The sequence below is a fragment of the Phaenicophaeus curvirostris genome, chromosome 2, assembly GCF_032191515.1.
Source record: "Phaenicophaeus curvirostris isolate KB17595 chromosome 2, BPBGC_Pcur_1.0, whole genome shotgun sequence".
NCBI classification, from domain to species: Eukaryota; Metazoa; Chordata; class Aves; order Cuculiformes; family Cuculidae; genus Phaenicophaeus; species Phaenicophaeus curvirostris.
In genome coordinates this window covers 106,098,476-106,118,342 of record NC_091393.1, presented here as the reverse complement: position 1 = coordinate 106,118,342, position 19,867 = coordinate 106,098,476, and the positions used below count along the sequence as shown (strand labels likewise).

The 19,867-nt window shown below is 41.9% G+C and overlaps 1 protein-coding gene across 3 annotated transcripts in view; it reads right to left on the bottom strand.

The window, feature by feature from the left end:
• Positions 1 to 19,867, bottom strand: part of SLC24A3 (solute carrier family 24 member 3) — a 209,137-nt gene that overhangs the window by 4,529 nt on the left and 184,741 nt on the right. For 2 of the 3 annotated variants that reach the window (XM_069850348.1, XM_069850349.1), the window contains exons 16-17: positions 11,298 to 11,363; positions 10,158 to 10,735 (exon numbers count right to left, since the gene is read on the bottom strand). The exons of the other annotated variant lie outside the window; for it this stretch is intronic. In XM_069850348.1, the coding sequence (XP_069706449.1) occupies positions 10,586 to 10,735; positions 11,298 to 11,363 (216 nt within the window). In that variant the 3' untranslated portion in view covers positions 10,158 to 10,585. Of the gene's footprint in view, positions 1 to 10,157; positions 10,736 to 11,297; positions 11,364 to 19,867 lie in introns of those variants that run through there. 3 annotated transcript variants of the gene reach the window in all.

The window sequence follows — 19,867 nt, the reverse complement described above, 5'->3', positions numbered from 1 at the left end:
TGATGCCATTTTACCCTCATTTGCACTTGCTCTCCATGACTGCTGAATAATTACAGAATCATACTTTGTGTCCTTTGCTCCTGTCATCCATTTAAAAAAAAAAACTCCTTAAGAACAAAGTTATTTTACAAACATATCGCTTTGGCTTCTTTCATGAACTTGAAGTTCAAGTTCTGTGCTTGCTCATTTGACCTAAGCATTGTGCAATTTCACTCTTTGGAGATACAGCAATGTATGTTACACTGAGAGGTTTTGACTCACCAGGGAGAATTACTGAAGGAAAAGCTTTGTTTCTGAGAATCTAGGACGAGCAACTCGGCTGAGCTCTGTGCCTGACAAAACTTGGAAGCTCATTTTATGCAAATTCTGAACATTATACAAACCTTTATGAAAGACAGATACAGCACTTTATGCAATCAGCTTTTATCTCCCATTTTTTTTCTTTCTAATCTGAAAAATCCCTAAGTCTTTAAGAGCTGATGAAATACAAGCATCCATTTCCCCCCCCCAAACCTGTTGTCTGTAAAATGTCTCCATTGTTGCTCTGATTTTTCCCACCGACAAGCCCTCCTGCGATTCATACCGATAGCAATGATGTATGGAGATCTACTGACCTACCTGAAACCAAAACAACACAGTGGGAAGAGGGAAGTATCGCATTTGCAAGTGGCAGGACCTTTTTTACTGCAGGATTTCAAGGTAGAGATCCTTGCCTGCTGTAATCACCCTGTCAAAAAGCTGGGACAGTAACTCTCACCTTCATCCAAGCATTTATTAGCACATGACATCTGTTCTGAAGAGAGATCGTCACATTTAATCAGAGTCTTTTACTGTTAAAGAGAGATGGGAAAAACTAGGCAAAGGAAGATTACTTCCTTTCCGAAAGAAGATTCCTAAGGAATAAACCTCCCTTTCAGTATCTTATGAAACATGAATTTTAATTATTGCAAACGGTACCTCCTGACAATGCTATCACAAACATTAGAGTGTTATGTCTGCCCTTATAGATCAAGAGGTGAGCACTGCAGAAACAACTTCGGGTCTCTCAGCATTCTTTGGATTTTCTACTAATATAAGTCCAAAGAAGCATCCAAGAAGATCTTGCCACTTTTTGTGGCCATTCAAAAGCGTGGTGTGATGCTTTTAATGGCTTAGTCTGCTTGGTCCCTGATTCAGAAAAATATGGCCTTATCTCTAGGGTGGTACTGAATTTAGGTTTCTAAATCTTCTGCCAGCATGGGGAAATAATTTCTTGAAGCAGGGGCTCAGCTCTTAGTATATGGCAAATAAATAAAATTTATAAATACCTCATTGCAGAATTTCCTGACCTCAATATCTCACACATGTTCTTTCTATTTTCCAAAGCCATCTTTATGCTCAGAAAATGCAACTGGAATTCCAAATGACTAACAGTAATTACAATTAGAAATATTACTGAATGTACAAAGATAAGCAGCTCAAGCTTTTGATCTGCTATATTATAGATAAGCAACTGCCACGCACCACTCATGTTACCTTGCTAATACAATGTGGAAACAAATAAAAACTAGTGACCATCTCCTGCATTTATAAACAGATGTGCATAAGGCTATCTTAACTACTGATACACTTAGCATCCTCAGAGTTTCCATGATAGGGTTTTATTCCTATGTATATGGCAGCTGGTTACCGGTGGGTCTCTTCCAACCTGGTGATTCTCTGATTCTATGATATTAACAATGGTAGACACACCAGGTAATGTGTATAGCTGTGTTGCTCATATATAAATCTAAGTTCACACATTTTAAAACAATAATGCCCCAAATCTGCCAATGAATTATATGAACTTATAGCTGAGTCCCTCAGTAAAATTAGTACAGAATAGCATAGTCTGGCTTCAGAAAGTGACTTTGAAAAGACATCCTATGAAAAGTCTTCCCATGTACTGTGTAACAGCTGGTTATTTCAATGGTTTGGGGCATTTCAAGTGCAGACAGTAGGCTGACACTCTTCTGGAGTCTGGCTGTTTGAGATCGGTGTGCCAAGCAAAGATTTTGCATTTTCTCCCACCAATTTACTGGATCAAAACCTACATCCTATTTCTGCTAGCCCAGTACATGAATTGTGTTAAGGAGGATGCGGTTCAGACTTCAGAGCCAGAGGGATTGAGCTTATGAGGTAGAACATGCAAGCAAAACCTTGAATCCTATTTACATGCAAGCTGCACCAGGACTCAAAGTCAGGATGTAAAAGCATGTTTTTGTAATATGACTTTCATCTTAATTTCAAGTGCTGGCACAACAGTAGTCAGCAGCATCAGAGGGTCCTGGGTGCGACCCTTCATACCTCACCATCTTTATGCCTACAGATGCAGTTGCAAGAAGCAAGATAAAATCTTATGGAAACAAGCAGGTGGCTGCTGGGGGTAATGGGACATCTGCTTTTGAAAAAGATCTCATGGCATGCCCCAAAATTTATACAGCATCTGCATATCTCATCACTATCAGAAGTCCTCCTATACACAGCACCTTAGATCCCAGAAAGATGTGTCCTCCCCAAAGTGCCATGCTCCTAGAAGTTAACTGTCCACTGAGGTGCTTAAACAAACTCCCATTGTTCTGACATTGGTCAGCACACAGTTAAACAAGCAGCTCTGCCAGGCAGACGTTAAGCTTCAACAAAGAGGTAATGGTGTTTGCTGCAGAGGGTGGACAAGGGCCACCAGCTCCTCATTTGGCACAGATGCAGCCAGAGCACCTCTGTCCACACACTTACACCCTTGATTGTGGAGTGGGAGGGTGCACTCCGCAATTGTAGCCAGCCTAAGGAAAACTCAAGTCCTCTTCATTCATATGGTCACAAACTACAGCACTCCAGGTTTTACCTTCTCCCCTGCCTTTTCCCAGCCTCATTCCCTTCTTCCCTTACTGAGCAGCTTAGTTCTCATTATTTTAGCATTTGCTAACAACATGCTAAGATGCAATTCTAAGGCTGTAACAGCCAGGAAAGAGGTTTGCCTTCTGCTAGGGACTGCATTTGGTTTCTGTAGCCTCAGTGTGGCATTCTAATCAGCCATCCTATAGAAAAAATAACCCTCTCTCAACAAAGGCTGTCCTCAACAAAGTGGAGTCACAAAGTGACATGGATGCTAACACAGAGCCAGGTCCTGCAAACCGTTTTTCATTACCATAGTCCTGCCAAGAGTAAAGAATCTTATTTACACACAAGCTCTACCAGGACTCAGTTAGGATGTAAAAGCATGTTTTTGTAACATGACTTTCAACTTTATATCAAGTGCTGGCTCGAAAGTAGTCAGCAGCACCAGAGGGTCCTGGATGTGACCCTTCATACTTCACTGTCTTTACACCTACAGATGCAGTTGCATGAAGATGGGACATGGGAGAGAACTACTGCTGTGGTATCTTAGCTCAAAGTTCACAATGCAAAATTCCTTTTCCATGACCTCCAAAAGCAAACTGGATCCTCAAATTCAAAAGACCGCACCCAAGCCCCGTGCACACTTCAGAAACGTGAGAGAACTCCAAATGAATTAACTAGTGCATGGCAGGCAAAGGAACTGCTCAAGCTCTCCTTTTTGCGTTAGCGGGAGCTGCTGAGAAAGCAAGGCAAGAGGGGCACCCTGCCGCAGGCGGGTGTTGACAGACCAGCTGCCTGCAGGCAGTCCCATCGGCAGCTGTCCTGGGCTTGATCCAAAGCCCTTCCATCTCAGTTAAAAACTCTTGCCTTTAAATTCAGGAAGCTCAGCATAGGGTCTTGTTTGCACAGGAGAGCTGCTAACACGGGCTATCGCCTTCTAGAGAGACATACAGCAAAGTGATAGACCATCTCAAGGCAAAATCCATGAGGGAAAATCTACTTTCCTAAGTAGCATCAGTTGTAAAAACTTCAGTAGCTGACTCCTAATGAACAGTTTATAAAACTTTTATGAAATCTTCTAAAAGTCACTTCCTTTATTTTAAGCCAAGGCACGTTCATTATGGGCTCTTATCAAAGTAATTTGCTCACCGCTCACACAGTATTCTCCCTTCTCCCCTCCCAAAAATGGGAACGTTTTGCTGCAGTTGCACCCTATGGGGGGCCCCCACTCTTTGACTGCATGTTCTGCTTTTGTTGAGCACTTAAATAAACCCTGCTGATGCAGAAGAGCTACATTCTCTAAAGCAAATTTCTAAGGAAAACACTTGAGGATGTGCTTAGCTTCTGATACGTGGATCTCTGCATGACACGGTACATGCTTCAGGTTAAGCAAGGGCTCTGGTACTCTCTGGATGTGCAGCTTAGGAGTCTGCCTAAGCCCACCAGGACTTGAATAAGGCCAGGGAAGAGGCACAAATGCCTCTTTTTGCAGGGATGACTATAACCCAGGGATGGCAGGCAGTGTGCTCCCTCCACTCTCTGTCAGGAGCAGTGCTGGCTAGGGGCAGTGTGGTGCATGACTACTCCAACAGTCTCTCCTACAATGAACTGCGAGCCAGTGGGAGCAGCTACACCAGCTGGGAGGAGAGATGCCTGAAGCGCAGCTTTCTCAGGAACCATGCCAGTTATGGGAACAAGAGGCTGCCCAGAATGGAGACATACCCCAGAGGACACGAAGGCATCAGTGCTCTGGCTGTGCTGTGGCTATTTTCCCTTCAAAACTCTGAAACTCCAGCCCTCACTCAATGGCAGCGATTGTACGGTAGCCACGTACCTGTATGCTGGTGGCACCACTTTTTAATGGGAATTATTACAACAGGTGTCCTTCAGAGATGTGGTGGTTTGCTACCCAGGGGACTGAAATGATCCCACCAGTTATATCTAGATCTCACAACACAGGTCCTTATTTTTTATTTCTAGTGGCAGAGCTACATACAACTATAATTACTAGAACTTGTTTACATTACAGGCTCCTCTCCGCAAAACATTCGTGTAGTTAACTCCTACAACCAGATATCTGTCACTGTGTGCCTGAAGTGAACGGAGTGCTTGTTTCCTCAACTGCTCCAGCACCTACCAGCCATGAGACAACCCTGACCAGAATTAAGGTAAGACTTGGACGTAAGGGAAATCTGTTTCTACTATGAAAAAGGAGCAAGTATTATTCCAAGTATACTGAGGGGTGGTGTGCGCCAGCAGCCCCCCTCCTTTTTTTACAGCATAAGATAGACAACATGTCTAGCATCAGGGATTACTCCTCTGGGAATTCAAACTCCTGGCGTTTCTTGCCAGGTATGCTGGTAGAAAACCTCAGAGGCAAAAACTCTAATTGGATCTGTAATCAGCTACAACTGCCCTGGTCGTTTCAGGCATGCAATGTTTTCCCTCAACTGGTAATAAAAAGGTTATGTTAAATTCTTGCTGTAAAATTATCATGTGGACTTTTAGCACCATTCAAATCCTACCTGGCAGATAAAGATTATATTGACAGGATTTCTGTCAGGTTGTTTTAGTGTGGAAGGTTTAAAACTTTTTCTTCAAGGCTATTAGAAAAATTAAAAAATATGTAAAATATAAGATGATAAAGTCATTTTAACTATAGAAATACATTAAAAAACCCATCGCTTTAAACAAATTGTGCTTTTTTAAAAGCTTTCCTGAAATTAGAGTCTTCTGCTCAAACTTGGACAAGTTGGCCTAGGTATCAGGCTGTTTCAGGGCAGTGAACAATAGATTTCACAGCCAAATTTTATCTCCTGGTGCATAATAAAACAAATGGCCATTTTTTCCATCACTGCTTACCCATGAATAAGGAAAATTTTTCCAAAAGGCATGGATTTGTCCACACCTGAGATTGAGACTGGAGATTCAGCTGAACAACTCAGAGCAGTCTGGGTGAAAGCAAATGCATTTATGAAATATACTTCAGATTTGAGGCCACTAAGTGCTAAGAGAATATCCACGTAAATTCCCTTGAAGGTGCCTAGTCGTACTGATAGTTATGCATTGATCTAATCAGGTAAGAAAATAAAAAGTTCACTCATCTTTAAAAAACAAAGTGCAACACTCAAACTCTGCAGTTCCTTAGATGTGAAGTGACTGAGGTCTTCCAATTATTCCAACTTCTACCACTTTCCTTAAAAGCATGGCTTTAAACTGATTAAGTTAAAATTGTACAAACCTAATATGGACATTCTTACTCGGATTTAAGTCTATTATAGACAACGTACAGTGGCTACTGATCAAGTGAAACTCCATGAATATAGGACAGATTTAAATCCAGCTATCTAAGCGTGTTCCACTATGACTGATTTTTAAAGTATATATTCAAGCAACTTTAAAGCTCCAGTGGTATAACTTTGAAATAGATAACCCTTAAGCTATTGCATCGCCATAAGCTTTATTTGTAATGATTAGGGCTTCCAAAAAAATCTTTCTATAAGAAACATTTGTCAATCAGCAGAAAGTTATCATTTTCTATAAAGCTATCCAACAGTATTCAATCTATATTTTTCTCACAAGTATTAATACGGTTACTGGGAAAAGGCATATAAAAATTCCTGTTCTGACAGCAGGATATTAAATGTTACCATCAGCTTGCTCCACCTACACTAAACGTTGCTTTTCTAAAACTAGATTGCTGTTCTACCTGACTTGTTTCATCAAGGAAAAAGCCAGTCATGCATCTATCTGAATGTTAAAAACAAGCATTCATTTTGACGAGCACTAATATCACAAATCCAAAGCATGCTCATCAAATTAGTTCAATGACACAGCTGAGGACAGAAAGCTGAAAACAAAGCAGGCAAGTAGCATCACAGGAAAAAAAAAAAACAAAACCAAATTAATACCAGTGACAGTCTCCTCCCACACACACACTTCAGGCTGGCACACCTATTGCAGAAACAATATATCAAAAAGTGCAGTACCTCAAAAAAAGAGGGAAAAGAAGAAGAAAAATAAAAAGAAGAAACAGAAGAAGAAGGAGAAGAAGAAGAAGATAAAAAGAAAAAGCAAGTATAAAAATCTCCTTTGGTAGGGACAGAAGCAGTTTTTCCAGCATGTCTTAAGGACCTTCTCATGTCCTATCATATTCTATGATTCTGCCTTTGAACTGCTGTCAAAGGAAGGCCATCCACATGAGGAGCAGAGTTGAAACTTGCAAGGGATCACATATTTAAATCAGGTCAAACCCAGAGCTGCAGTGAAGCGCTCTCCACTGAGGAAAAAGGCTTTTTAATCTCCCCTTGAAATACTCATTAGGAATTGTCTGAAACTGCTAGGAATGGAAACAAAAACAGTGGACTGGTCCAAAGACCAGAGCAACCTCAGGCGTGAAGGTGACCCTTGCTTTGAGAACAATAAAACTGCAAATGAATCACAGTCACATTCAAAAAACCCAACCAAACCTGCCTGCACCCCCAGTTTCCCAAAGCCTGAGCCACCCCACAGCCCCTTTGTGCCTCAGCTCCCTCTTTCCCCTAGCCAGCCACCTCTCTAACCACCCCACCACCCTGACCCCATCCCACACCACGTCTCCAGGGACTCTGCCAGCCCAGGAGGTATCTACCCTTGACTCTGCATCCCAGCAATAGCCTGCGGCTCAGGCAGCAATAGGCAGTGCACAACTTTCCACCAGGAAACCAAAGCTGGGTGCTGGCTGCACCCCCAAACCCAGCTGGCAGTTTCCAGAATCTAACATCAGGAGGAGAAGGAACCACTCAGACTCAGCCCTTTGCTTGTCTCCATAAAGCAAAGTTTTGGAGACGTTGTACAGGAAGGATGCTAAAAATTCCCCTAGCATTTTGCTCTGGGGACTTTTCCACAGGCTTTGATTATGCTAACAAATGTGAGAGGCTCTCTCTTTTGGAGACAAAAACGAAAAAGCACACATTCAGCTGGTCTATCCTGTTCCAAACCAGGTCTGCCCTGGCTGATTTAGTTCCAAATCGTAAGCACAGTAATTATAGGAAGTGCTTTATCAATTCATATATGGCACACGTAATGGCAGTTCAATGTACCTTTTGCTTCTGCTTAGAACAAACAACTTGCAGAACATTCTTGCACAACACACAAGTGCGAAAACAAGGTATTTCAGGTTTTACACACAATGCAAAGCTACAATACACTACAGTATTTAATGCACACCGATAGGAAAAGTTCCTAAAAAATACTCATGCAGTTTTTTGTGCCACGGGATAGGTAATGGCTATTTCGTAGAAATAGATCCAACTGGCTCCATTGGAGCAGCAGTATAAGTATTCAAAATAGAAGTAATAATAGGCCCTGATGTGAAATTTCTCTTTATTTTTTTTTCCTTCCTTCCCCAAATCTCTCCCTTCTGTCAGCAAGGAAACACTCTGCTTTGGAGCTACTGCATCTTGCTACAAGAGTATAGGTGTGTGTTTGTGGGGTAGATTTTAGCAACATGTACCACATCGTTGCTAACATTATTCATGTTGGTTGACTTAAGGAAGTATTTTAGGCATTGTAGTGGTTATTATTATTATTAATCTCATTAACAACAACAGAAAAGTAAATAACCGCAACAAAATAAACAACAACAGGAAGGTACAATGGGCTTCCTAACACAAGGGGACTTCCAGAGGGCATAGGTACAAGAAGGCTGCTCAAACAACAGGCTGCATAGCTCAACAAGTAGCAATGGAATTGTTTTCCAGAATGAAAAATGACGACACAGGCATTGTCATTGACTCTACTGCCTCTTCCTGGACCCTTCCTTCTTGCCAGGGATCCACAAGCACACTTTGTTAACAGAGGCCCCCAGTACATGGCTTCTTCCACTGGATTTCCTCGACTCACACAGTGCAACGGCTGCCAGTGCCTCCACACATTTTGTGTGACAAAGAAATTCAAGTGCTGAGCTGAATGGAAACCAGAGGGTGTAAACACTCTGATTTACAGTATTTTGCCTAAAGAAAATTAAACAAAAAATAAATTCCAAATTAAATAAAAATCTGCATTCTGTCTATGAATGGGGCTTTTTTTTCCCCATTATTTTAGTTGGAGAGGGTTTTTTTTCCTGCTGTAGTTTAGGTTTTGTTGTTTTGTCATTTTTTTTCCTTTCTTTCTTTTATGTAGGGCTTGCTGTGCCTTTACTACCAATATTTGCCACTGTTTGTACCATAGACAAAACCATTCACCTTAGCTGGTAGTATCTTAATACATTTCATAGTAGAACATATACAAGAAAGAGGAAAAAACATACCAAATGAATCAGAAGTCATCAGTGCTTAAAGTAAATACAAGAGCCAGCACTGGCAAGAATCCACAGTATTGTTACATACAAATGAAGCTGTGATGGTGTTTTTCTCATGGAGTGGAATCTGCCTGCATATTAATACAGAATTATACAAAATCTAGCAGGGATATTGGAACAATGAATAGCTAAACTTTCACAATAACTTAAGATCCGTGAGTGAGTCTGCATTGAAGATATTCCACATTTTAAAAAGTGCCATCTCTCTCTGTGTCTTCCTCCCTCCCAAGGGAGGGGTGATGAATCCACATGATCCGTCATCAGATAAGTTCAACTGCTTAAGAAGACAAGTATCTGGCCAGGTCCAGTGTATTCTTTAAAGAGTGGCAAATTATGACTTCAGTAACTATGTCTGTGCAAAATATGCCTCTTTCCTTTTAAAGAAACCAGTGTCTGTAACTCATTTAGAAAAGTTCCGACACATACTTATATACTTCTCAGAATGAAGAAGACGTGAACTATCGAATCCCCCCAAAACAAGAGATCTGATGAAGCAAAGAAACTTCCGACGTTCCTTTCCACGTGCAGACCATTAGATCACCTTCTTGGTAGCCCTCCCGGGCTGGCAATCAAACTATTGCTTGGAAATACCATAAACGCCCTAGTAATAAAACTCCAACAGTAATAGTAAAACAGTAGCAGTGTTTACCCTTTGAGTCCATGTTGACCTTGCATTCCTCATCACACCTATACAAGATTCGTTATTTACGGTAAAAAGTCAATTGTCTATTGCCTTGACAGTCTTCTTTTAATATGCAGTAAATTCAATCATATGCCAAGTACCTCGGATTGTATTTCCATATTACACTGCCCTGTGACCTTTGGATTGTTACAGGAGAGCCAGCACTCAGAAGGAGAAGCTGTGAGAGAAGATGTTGATAAAAAACAAACAGAAAAAAACCCAAAAAAGGACCAAAAACCCCAAAACTAAAAAACAAAAACAACCACAAAATTGCCATGATTCTCCTTGAAAATCAGCCCCTGTATGATGTACCCTCTTCTGCATTCTAGCAATAGTCTTAAGTCATAAATTAGATTAGTCTTCCATCAAATAACTTAAAAAAAAAGAAGGAATTGTAGCAGACCAGTTTTGCCTGGCTTGACGCCAGTTAGCAGCCAGTTCATCTAGAGTCCCAGTCACACTGTTCAAAAACTGAGCTAGGAAATCACATGAAGGTTGAAAAAAAAAAATCTTCACATCGATGCAGGATTCTTCCAGGATGTGGGGGGGTCAGGGAGAGGGCAGACCTAGATGGGGGCCACAGGTCCTATGAACAGTGAACAGGATATACATCACGACTTAGAGGTGCACCGCATTCAGGAGATGCCAGCCGTGGTTTGTATTGCACAGGTAAGAAGGAAGTTCCTCCTGACAGTCTGCCACCTGCATTAGTGATCTCTGCACATCGGCAAGTTCACAAAAGTAAAAACATTGAATTCTGTCATGATGGAGAAACACAGGAAGATGCCGTAAAGGGAAAGGCACACACACCCTAGCTTCTTATCCAGTTTCCATTTGTTCATGTGGACGCCAAAAACCTACAATAAACACAGAGTAAGCCACCACAGCATGTATTTTGTATTTCAGAAGATTCCTACGCAGGGTCAAAGCAAACTGTACAGCATTTTGTCTAACTGTCCAATAGAAGAATGGATCTCATCATACACCAAGGGATCTGCTCCAACTCTAGCATAAAAAATAACTAATGATCACTCATAGATCTCCTGGGCTCCTTCTTCCAGTTAGGCATCCTTCCAGTTAGACTATAAAGAAGCCCATTTGCAAGAGAAGTGGGCATTGCTTATTTGATGATAGGCAGCACTACAATTCAATGAATGCAAGGCTGCTGACACACTTACATAATTTTGCATCGCAGTCAGGAAAAATATACAAATAGGAGAGTCATCTTGTGACAGCGACAGCTTCTGCAAAGTGCCAGATTAAGGTCTTGGGAAGTTTACAGTAGGAGTGAATGTTCCTGTCTGCTAACAACAGATTTCGCAAATGCTACTAAAGCTGGAGGTGAGAAAGGAACAGGTGAAGAAAACGTCTATAAAACCCACTCTTTTGGAAATGAAGAAGAAAAGACTATATACGTACTGTGACAAAAACAGATGCCAGCAGGAGACCCACAGAATAGATAAGTCCTCTGCTGTTTAACCGAATCTGTAAAAAGAAGGAAGTTTATAAAACCATGTCACAATCACAAGCAACAATATTTTCCTCTGCTGATAATTCTGTAATCCTAAACCGCTGAGTTAATAAACATTGACTTGCAAGATGTAAATGAAAAGTCAGGCCATTACATCACACATTATTTTGCCTACTCCCAGTTGTAAATGAAGAAAGAGTATTACTGGAGCAGCATCCTTAGGACCTGATATCATTTCAAACTGTTCCACCCCGACATGGCCTTTGCCATCCCTTATACTGCTATATAAATGGAATAGTCTTTGTGGCAGTTAACTCCTATGTGAGTCCTGTAAAAGCAAACAAGGAAATTCTGCATTCACTCACCAATTAATGCTCTACAGTAGGAAAAAACAAACAAGGACACACACAAAGACAATTTCTTCCATACTCTTACTCATCTAGTTGATTGAAAAGAGGCAGTAATCTCACAGCCTGAGCCTCAGCTGTTGAAAATCATTGTTATCAGTGCATCATGGCACACTAGTACATGCTGAACTTTATTTAGCAGTGAGGAAAATAAGGCAGAGAAATTACGTATTGCCTGCAGGGCTGTGGAGTGATACTGTCACCAAGGTAGCCAGGCACATTGCAGGCTCTGATGTAGCCATCTCCATGGTAGAGCCACAATAACATCCACTGTGCAAGCAGAGAACTGAATTACAGGCACTCAGAACTGTGGAGCTTTTTAAATGCCATTTTTGGAGTCTAACCCACGGCACTCACTTGCATCTTTAAGCCCTAAATATATTTTAAAACAAGATTTCATGTGACATAAACCTAAAGGTACACAAGAACACTATAGGGAGCAAAGCCACCTTTCCAATCCTGTTCCTCACCTAGGAGCCTCAGTTTCACATTCTTCTCTTAGGGAGCTCAATTATTGCACCCCTGGGCATTTTTAAATGATCCTCTCAAATAGCATCAGCTGCCAAGGGAGCACTCAGGTGAAGTTTCTCAAGGCATTTCTGCAGGGACTACTGTGTGAGGGAGAATTCCTCTTGGGGAAGTGCAGCTTCTTCAGGGAAGCAACAGAGCAGCTGGTGGGTGCCAAAACTGTAAATCTTTAGATGATCTAATATCAATTATTATCTTAAGGCCAACAAAAGTAACACAGTCTATTGTGTTCCTCTCTGCACCTTCTGTGCAATGAAACCCTAAGTGAAGCTGAGTTTCAACTGACAGTCACCAAAACCAATTACTCTTTAAAGCAGTAACTGACTACTGAAGTTTCCTGGAAGAGATAAATCTTAGCAAGAAATTATGTATGAGTATTTTTCAAGGATGGTTTAGGAAAGGACATTGCTATTGTTTGTCTAGCAGACTTTGATTTTGTGTAGTGCAGGTATATTTTCAGTCACGCTGCTCTGCTGCTGAGACCACTACAAAACTAAATGAATGGCCTGTTAGCCGACGCTTAATTGCTCAGTTTGTTCTACGTTTGTATGCAAGGAAAAGCAAAAACATTACTCCATTCCTGCAAACAATCTGCAGACAAGAAAATAGTTCCCAGAATGAAAATTCACCCACCCGAAACAACACATCTTTTCTAACAGCTGGATGTTTCTTGGTCTTTTTTAAACTGGTTTTAGGCCAATAAACAGTTCAAAGTAAACTTTTATGCTATGATATTATTTTCTTAACTATCAACACAGAAAATAATGGTACATAGTGTATCACCAGCTACTTTTCAGTGCTCACAACCTTCCAGTTCAACTATAAAGAAACCCATTTGCAAGAGAAGTGGGCGTTGATTATTTGATGGTAGGCAGCACTACAATTTAATGCATGCAAGGCTGCTGACGCACTTACATAATTTTGCATCACAGTAGGAAAAACTTCTCACTCAAATATTGCTCCCAAATCCAGACTAAAGATTTAGCTTCATTCCCCAAGGACAACTGAGGGGAATGTCTGACTTCCAGAGTTAAAGAAAGGAGTATCGGTTATGACATTTTGCAAACCTGAGCCTGCAATTAACTCCATACACCTGGGATCCTCTATGCAAATCCATGTTGGAGACAAGGTCAAGCATGTTGCACAAATACAGCCTTGGAAGGATTTCTCTCTTCTCCTGTACTCAGGATTCAGCATGACTGCTGTACTTCTAATAAACTGTGATAAGTGCGAATAGGTCCTGCACAGCTACTATACACTGGAATTGTTATAGCATTTGTAAGTACTAGTATCCTGCCAATTTGCAGAGCTCTGCTACTGCCTGAGATTTGCACTTTTCCTCATGTATGTTAAAATACCAGCTTACACAAGTTGCACATTTTCCTTCTTTACTGATTTTTGCCATCTTAAAAAGGCTACAGCTATGATGATCATTTGTTCTTAAAGGTATTGAAGGATTTCTTTATGATATAAGCCATAAGTGTATGTCTGTACAGTGGGACCATTATATTCCTATGGCCATTATATGTAAAATACAATATTCCCACTAGACTGGCTGGCCAAAGAAACAAAGGATTGCTTCAATTTTGGGTCTTTCTGCACAACTGAAGGTGAAAAATGTAACGATCCTACTGTTAATGTAAACTGCAGGTTGCAAGTGGTGGACAGGAGGAAGTGTATTTATGCAGCTATGAAAGAAGTCTCCAAGGCCATTGCAGCTTCTATTACCAGTCCCAAGGAAATGCTGAAGTTTTGCTGAAACAAGAGCTGCCCTTGGGATAAGAGACAACACCATGTTCTGATCCAGAAGACCTTTTTCTTTGCTACCCTGCAGCATAATTCCTGCTACACTAAGGAGCCAGGACAAGTTAATCTGGGGGTTCTGTGCAGACATTGCTGCTCCCTGTAGAGATGGACTGGTTCACTGCACTTCATTCAGTCCCATGCATCCACTCCTCCTGATTCCACTAACAGGTCTACAGGTGACAGCTAACCTGGATTTCCATTTTTAGTTAACCTAAAATGCAAAAACTCTCTAAACTAACTTTGTGTAACCCGAGGCACTGGCAGAGGTTGTCCAGAGAAATTGTGGCTGCCCCATCCCTGGGAGTGTTCATGGCCAGGTTGGTTGGGGCTTTGAGCAACCTGATTGAGGGGGGCTGGAACTGGATAATAATGAAGGTCCCTTCCAACCCAAACCATTCTATGATTCTACAAAAATGAAAATTTAAAGCCACCTTCCCTGTTACCCTAAATAAGCAGCAGCTGACTAGGAAAGACAGATGCTATTTTACAATGAATTCCTGTCTGGATTTTGGTCAGAAATTCTGTTTGAGCAGGGCCAATACCTGTAAAAACTGTCAGTATGAAATACATCAATCGGAAAGGAATGGACAGGAAAAAAGAAGCAAATGAAGCAGCTGGAACTATTTTAGCATGGAAAATGTCTGCATTCAACCTAACATGCAGACGCTGCTTCTCAGTTACATCGTTAGCCTCCATAAAACCCACAGATATTTGGAAAGATGACCCTTGCAAAGGCCTCTGTGTCTTAATTTGCTGAGGATAGTGCTTCCAAAAAGAGGGGTTTGAGACTGCTTTCTTTGGACTACCTGCAAGGTAGAGGTCATTCAGGGGAATAATAGATGCTATTAAGGATTATTCAAAAGTAGAAAGTGTATGCTAATTATTTCACAGCTTTATGAATCTAACAGTAACTCATATCATGCTGACGCCACATGGGGAAAGAAAATGTGGCAACCCATCCAGTACTGTGAATGCTGATTTTCCCTTGCACCAGTATTGCATTAAAACACTTGAGTTTCACTCCAGGTTAACAGTTTTCAACTCGGGCTTAACTAGCAACTCTCCTGGCCTGGGATCCAGCCCAGCTGTCACTGTTCTGCAAAGCAATTAGCTATTAATTAACCTAAATAACAAGAACTTCCTTTACAAGGCTTGACTATTCCCATAGAAAGAAAGGATTTCCTGGGAGGGGGGAAAGGGTGTTTTCTAATCCAGTTTTCACTTTCCAGTGCTTTTTGCTCTGTAAAAAATCAGGACATTTATTAAGGTCATCGCCTCACTCTGCCACGGGACAGCAGGATTAAAACCCTTCCATGTGCACAGCAAAGGGTGGTTTCCCTGGGTGAGCAAACACTAGCTGTGGAATGCACTTTGTCAGGAAGCTCATTTGGCTGAACTGGATACATGTCACAGCTGGACTTTCTGGAAGAAAAAGTCCAACTCTTTGGGTAAAAAACTTTGTTGGTGAGCTCAAAGCACTATAAAACTGTGCAGAATTCCAGAGGTCTCCGCTGTGCCTCAGGAGGTGACACATGCATGACATCTCCCTGCCATGCCATGGAGCAGGCAGAAGGGGGACAGATGATGACAAAGACAATTGGTGAGAAGGGCTATGAAACAATGAGAAGCGAATGAAAAACAACAAAAAGACAGCTGGGACAAATCAACATTGATGTAAGCCTGTCCTCAAAGCAGATTTACCCTGGGACAAGTCGGGGATGGATTCCATGGATGGGTGCTGGGTGTAATTCTGGATGCTCTGAACTTGCAGTATATATGCTGTGGACTTACTCTAGGTGCACACAAATAATGCAATTGATTTGGCTTGCTGCTTATGCACAGAAGAGCTCTGCGTGGTGTGTGCAGGGACCCCAGCTGTGTATGATGTGCTGCTCTTTTGGCACAGGGAGTAAGTCTGACCTCACCAGATTTTCACACATGTGGGGAATGGCACACATTGAGGCACCACGCTCAGTGTCTCCGGGTTAAGACAGCCCAGGAGCAAGCTGTTTTACACCAGTAAGAAACCTCCCTCATAGCAAATAGAATTCCTGTTTAAGCCTGTTGCCCAAATGCCTCTTACAGTAAAGGTTTCTTGGAGTAAAACAGTGCTTTAAGAGTCTTGCAGACTTTAGAGCTTACATTGAGGAGAGAATGAGAGCTGTCTGGAATCGTGCAGGTCCAGAATGCAAAGGCAGTATGGTCTCTGAGGTATGTTTTTTTGCTAAATATTCTAACAAAAAAAGGTCTCCTCAGAGCTAGATAAAACTCACTGCCAAGCATTTTAGGGTTCTGCAGCCTAAGGGTTTGGAAAGATGCTCTTCACTAAACCCTGCACTGGTGGTAGAAAGGGTTCCCAGTGTCTGGTTAGCCAGCAGTGACTTCCCTGATGCACAGGTCACATTGGAGCCCTCCCCATCTAACACAGTGAGAGAAGTAGACTTGAGCAAATAGCCCACGTTGTTTGGGGTATGAGCACACATACCCTTCTATCAAATCTGCTGCTGAGCACCGAGGTATTTAATTCTTGCATTAAAAGTAACCAGAGGACTGTTGCCAAAGCTCTGGGCTGGTCTATGCCTAGCTCTGGAAATGGAAAATACAATTGAACTCCTCAAATATTAATGAAAATAAGAACATTTAATCCCCGCAAACACTGCTATTACTTATCTAACGCCAAAAAAAGAGCATACAGTTTCAAAGGATACAAAATGTGATTTGTTCTAATTCCACTGCATCTTTGCATAGTGCTGCACTAAGTGGTACACAGTAGGGGTTGCTCATCAGAACAAAAAGGCAGGTGTAACAGCTTCCTACTGTTTATCCTACCTGTCAACACTAAAGGTTTTCCCACCATTCCCTCCTGTCTGGCCCAGGTCTACACTACAGCCATTCTGTCCAAAGCAATGGCTAGAATTACAAAGCCACACAAGCAGGTGTGCTGCTTTTTAACCTTCTTTCCAGCTCTGGTAGCCTTTCAACATATTGTAATCTACCGCCCACCTATTTAGTTCAGAAAGTAATCATACGGAACCATGAGTTGATTTATAAAGTATTGCTAAGTGGTTCTGAGACAGTTAAATCTGAAATAGGCTGAAGAGCCACTGTTCACTTATTTCTTATTTCTCTCATTTTCGTTCTCCACTTGTCTTAAGGATCCTTTGTTTTTCTGCATTTGATTTTGGACTACCTTCTGCTGTTTGACAGATTTCCCATAAGTCTACAGCTCTGGAAAGATGGTTTTAACAGACAATTATTCCCACTTCTCTGATTATGGCCATAGCCTGCCCTATTTCTTATTGTGATTTCTCACTGTGAGCACAGGAGCTCGGAAGATCCTGAAATTTGCAACATAAGCTTCAGAAAAATGCATCCTTGATCTGTTAAATCAGGGTAGAAATCAGTCAAGCATTCTTCTCATGAGACAAGTGGCACTTCCTGCAAGAGGCAATGGAATAGTTTTTCTCAGGGTATGTGACAACATCCAAGTTCAGGGAAAACAAGTCCAACAAAACACTCAAAACTCACAGTAAGAGAGGAGATAATTTCATTTTTTAGCAAAGAGCAGCTAAGGTCTTAATCATAGAATGAAAAGCTCATTTCTCTGTTCCTCTGAGAATAGGAAATGCTTCTTTTCCAGGAGAGAAATGTCTGCAGACTAAGCACTCCCTCATACTGAAAGGAGGAAAAATCAACATTCCCAAATTCTCCTTTGAGTTTTGGCTTGTATCTAGAGGCTAAAGCAAGCCAAAATAATGCTCTGTTTTGACTGATCACACATGAAAGGTTCGAACGTTCAGAGTCTACTGTGGCTGAATTCGAATGGAGGCTGTCTCCCCGCTTCTTTTTTAGTGAATATGAAGGTGCTGCCACCAGCTCCAGCTACTGCTGCACAGCTCCTGCAGGCAATAAGTAACTAAGGCTGAAGCTAAACAGCAGAGGAAAAACCATGGAAATAAAATAAAAGTGATTCTATTCTTTGATTCCTTTCTGGCTGTTGCTGAAGGGAAAACAGGGAGCTATTGCCAAAACCCAAATTACTTTTGCCCCAAGGTCTAAAAATGAGAGAGATTACTATGCTATGTTTCCAGTCCCTCTTTTGTCTATCTGGGGACCCTTTTCTTGCAGTGCCCCTTCCAGGCAGTGGAAATTCAACATAAATCCTGCATTCCCCAGGTCCTGCCATGAGACAGCCGTCTCAACAACCTGGGACTTCAGACAATGTACTGTGTTTCTGCATATTTCAATGGAATTTCCTTCTTGGACCTTTTTTGAGACTCATAAGCATCCTTGGTTTGCTCTGTATCAAACAACTGACTTTGCAGAGAGTAAATACCCTGGAGTATGCAACATGGAGCGCTGTACATGGACGTCCAAGGTTTTAAAGCAAGAAATTCAGTCAAAACGGCTGAGGAGAATTGGAAGGGACCAGGCACTTTTGCTCTACTACAGTATCATCATCCCAGTCTCCCTGTCATAAAATCAGGGAGCAAATGCACTTAATACATGCAAATTATTCCAGGAAGCTGGAGGGACTAGTTAGCAGCTTCAGTGTGCACCTGCTGCTTTGCCCGTGCATAGGTTTCTGGGATCAGCAAATAAATTAATCCATTAATACCTGCCAAGCTGCAGTGATGCCAACAGATCATGTTGCAGATGATGCTAATGTGACAGCTGGGAAGAGTTTGGCATCCCAGAGCAGGAGGACGAGTAACAGTTACAGAAGTGAAGGAAAATGCTGTGGGAAGCAGGGACGCTGTAGACAGTTCGAGTCACCACCCTGCTGCTATCCTTGATCTCAGTGATTGCCCTGATGATTGACAGATCCACTGAAGCTATTGTTTTTCTTCCCTCAGAGGACTTAGGGTGGTCTGTCTGCAGATACCTGGGCCAGAATGTGGAAGGGAACAGATATGCAGACATTGGCTCTGAAGAAATGAAGGACAGCTTTGTCCTAATGTTGTAAGACCTTACAGCAGCCTTCCAGTACTGAAAGGGGGCCTACAGGAAAGCTGAGGAGGGGCTGTTTATCAGGGAGTGCAGGGGGAATGGTTTTAAGCTGGAAGAGGGGAGATTTGTATCAGGTATTAGGAAAAAATGTTTTCCTGGGAGGGTGGTGAAGCACGTTCAAAGGCTGCCCAGAGAAGTTGTTGCTGCCCCATCCCTGGAGGTATTCAGGGCCAGGTTGGATGGGGCTTTGAGCAACCTGATCCAGTGGGAGGTGTCCCCGTCGAGGGCAGGGGGGTTGGAACTGGATGACCCTTAAGATCCCTTCCAATCCAAACCACTCTACAGTTCCATGGTTCTATGTCTAACAAGACTCACACTGGGATTATTCCTTTCTCAAGCTGCCTGTTGGCATGAAAGAAATGTAACATCTCCAAGACTTCTAACCTACTGTCCAATTTTTCTGAAACTGGCTGAAGGTATCTGGCAGAGGAGTGATGTATACTCCCAAATGCTGATATGAACAAATGAACCTGCCTGAAATTCCTTCTCTCTAAAATAGTCCTAGCTGATTTCTGATTTACAGCTTCACATCCAAAAAATGATTCCAGAGGGAAGCAATTGGATGGAAGACACGGAGCAAATATCCTTCCACTCTGTGTTTGCTGGGCCACCAGGGAAGGATGCTTACAGGATTACAGAGTCAGCAATGTGTCCAGGACTCAGAGCTGGAAGAGTAAGTGAACTCTTTTAAAGGTCTCTCTGTATCCAGAGGGATGCTGCTTTTTCTCCAAAAGTCCTGCCGGCATGCCAGATTAGCTATGGTTGAA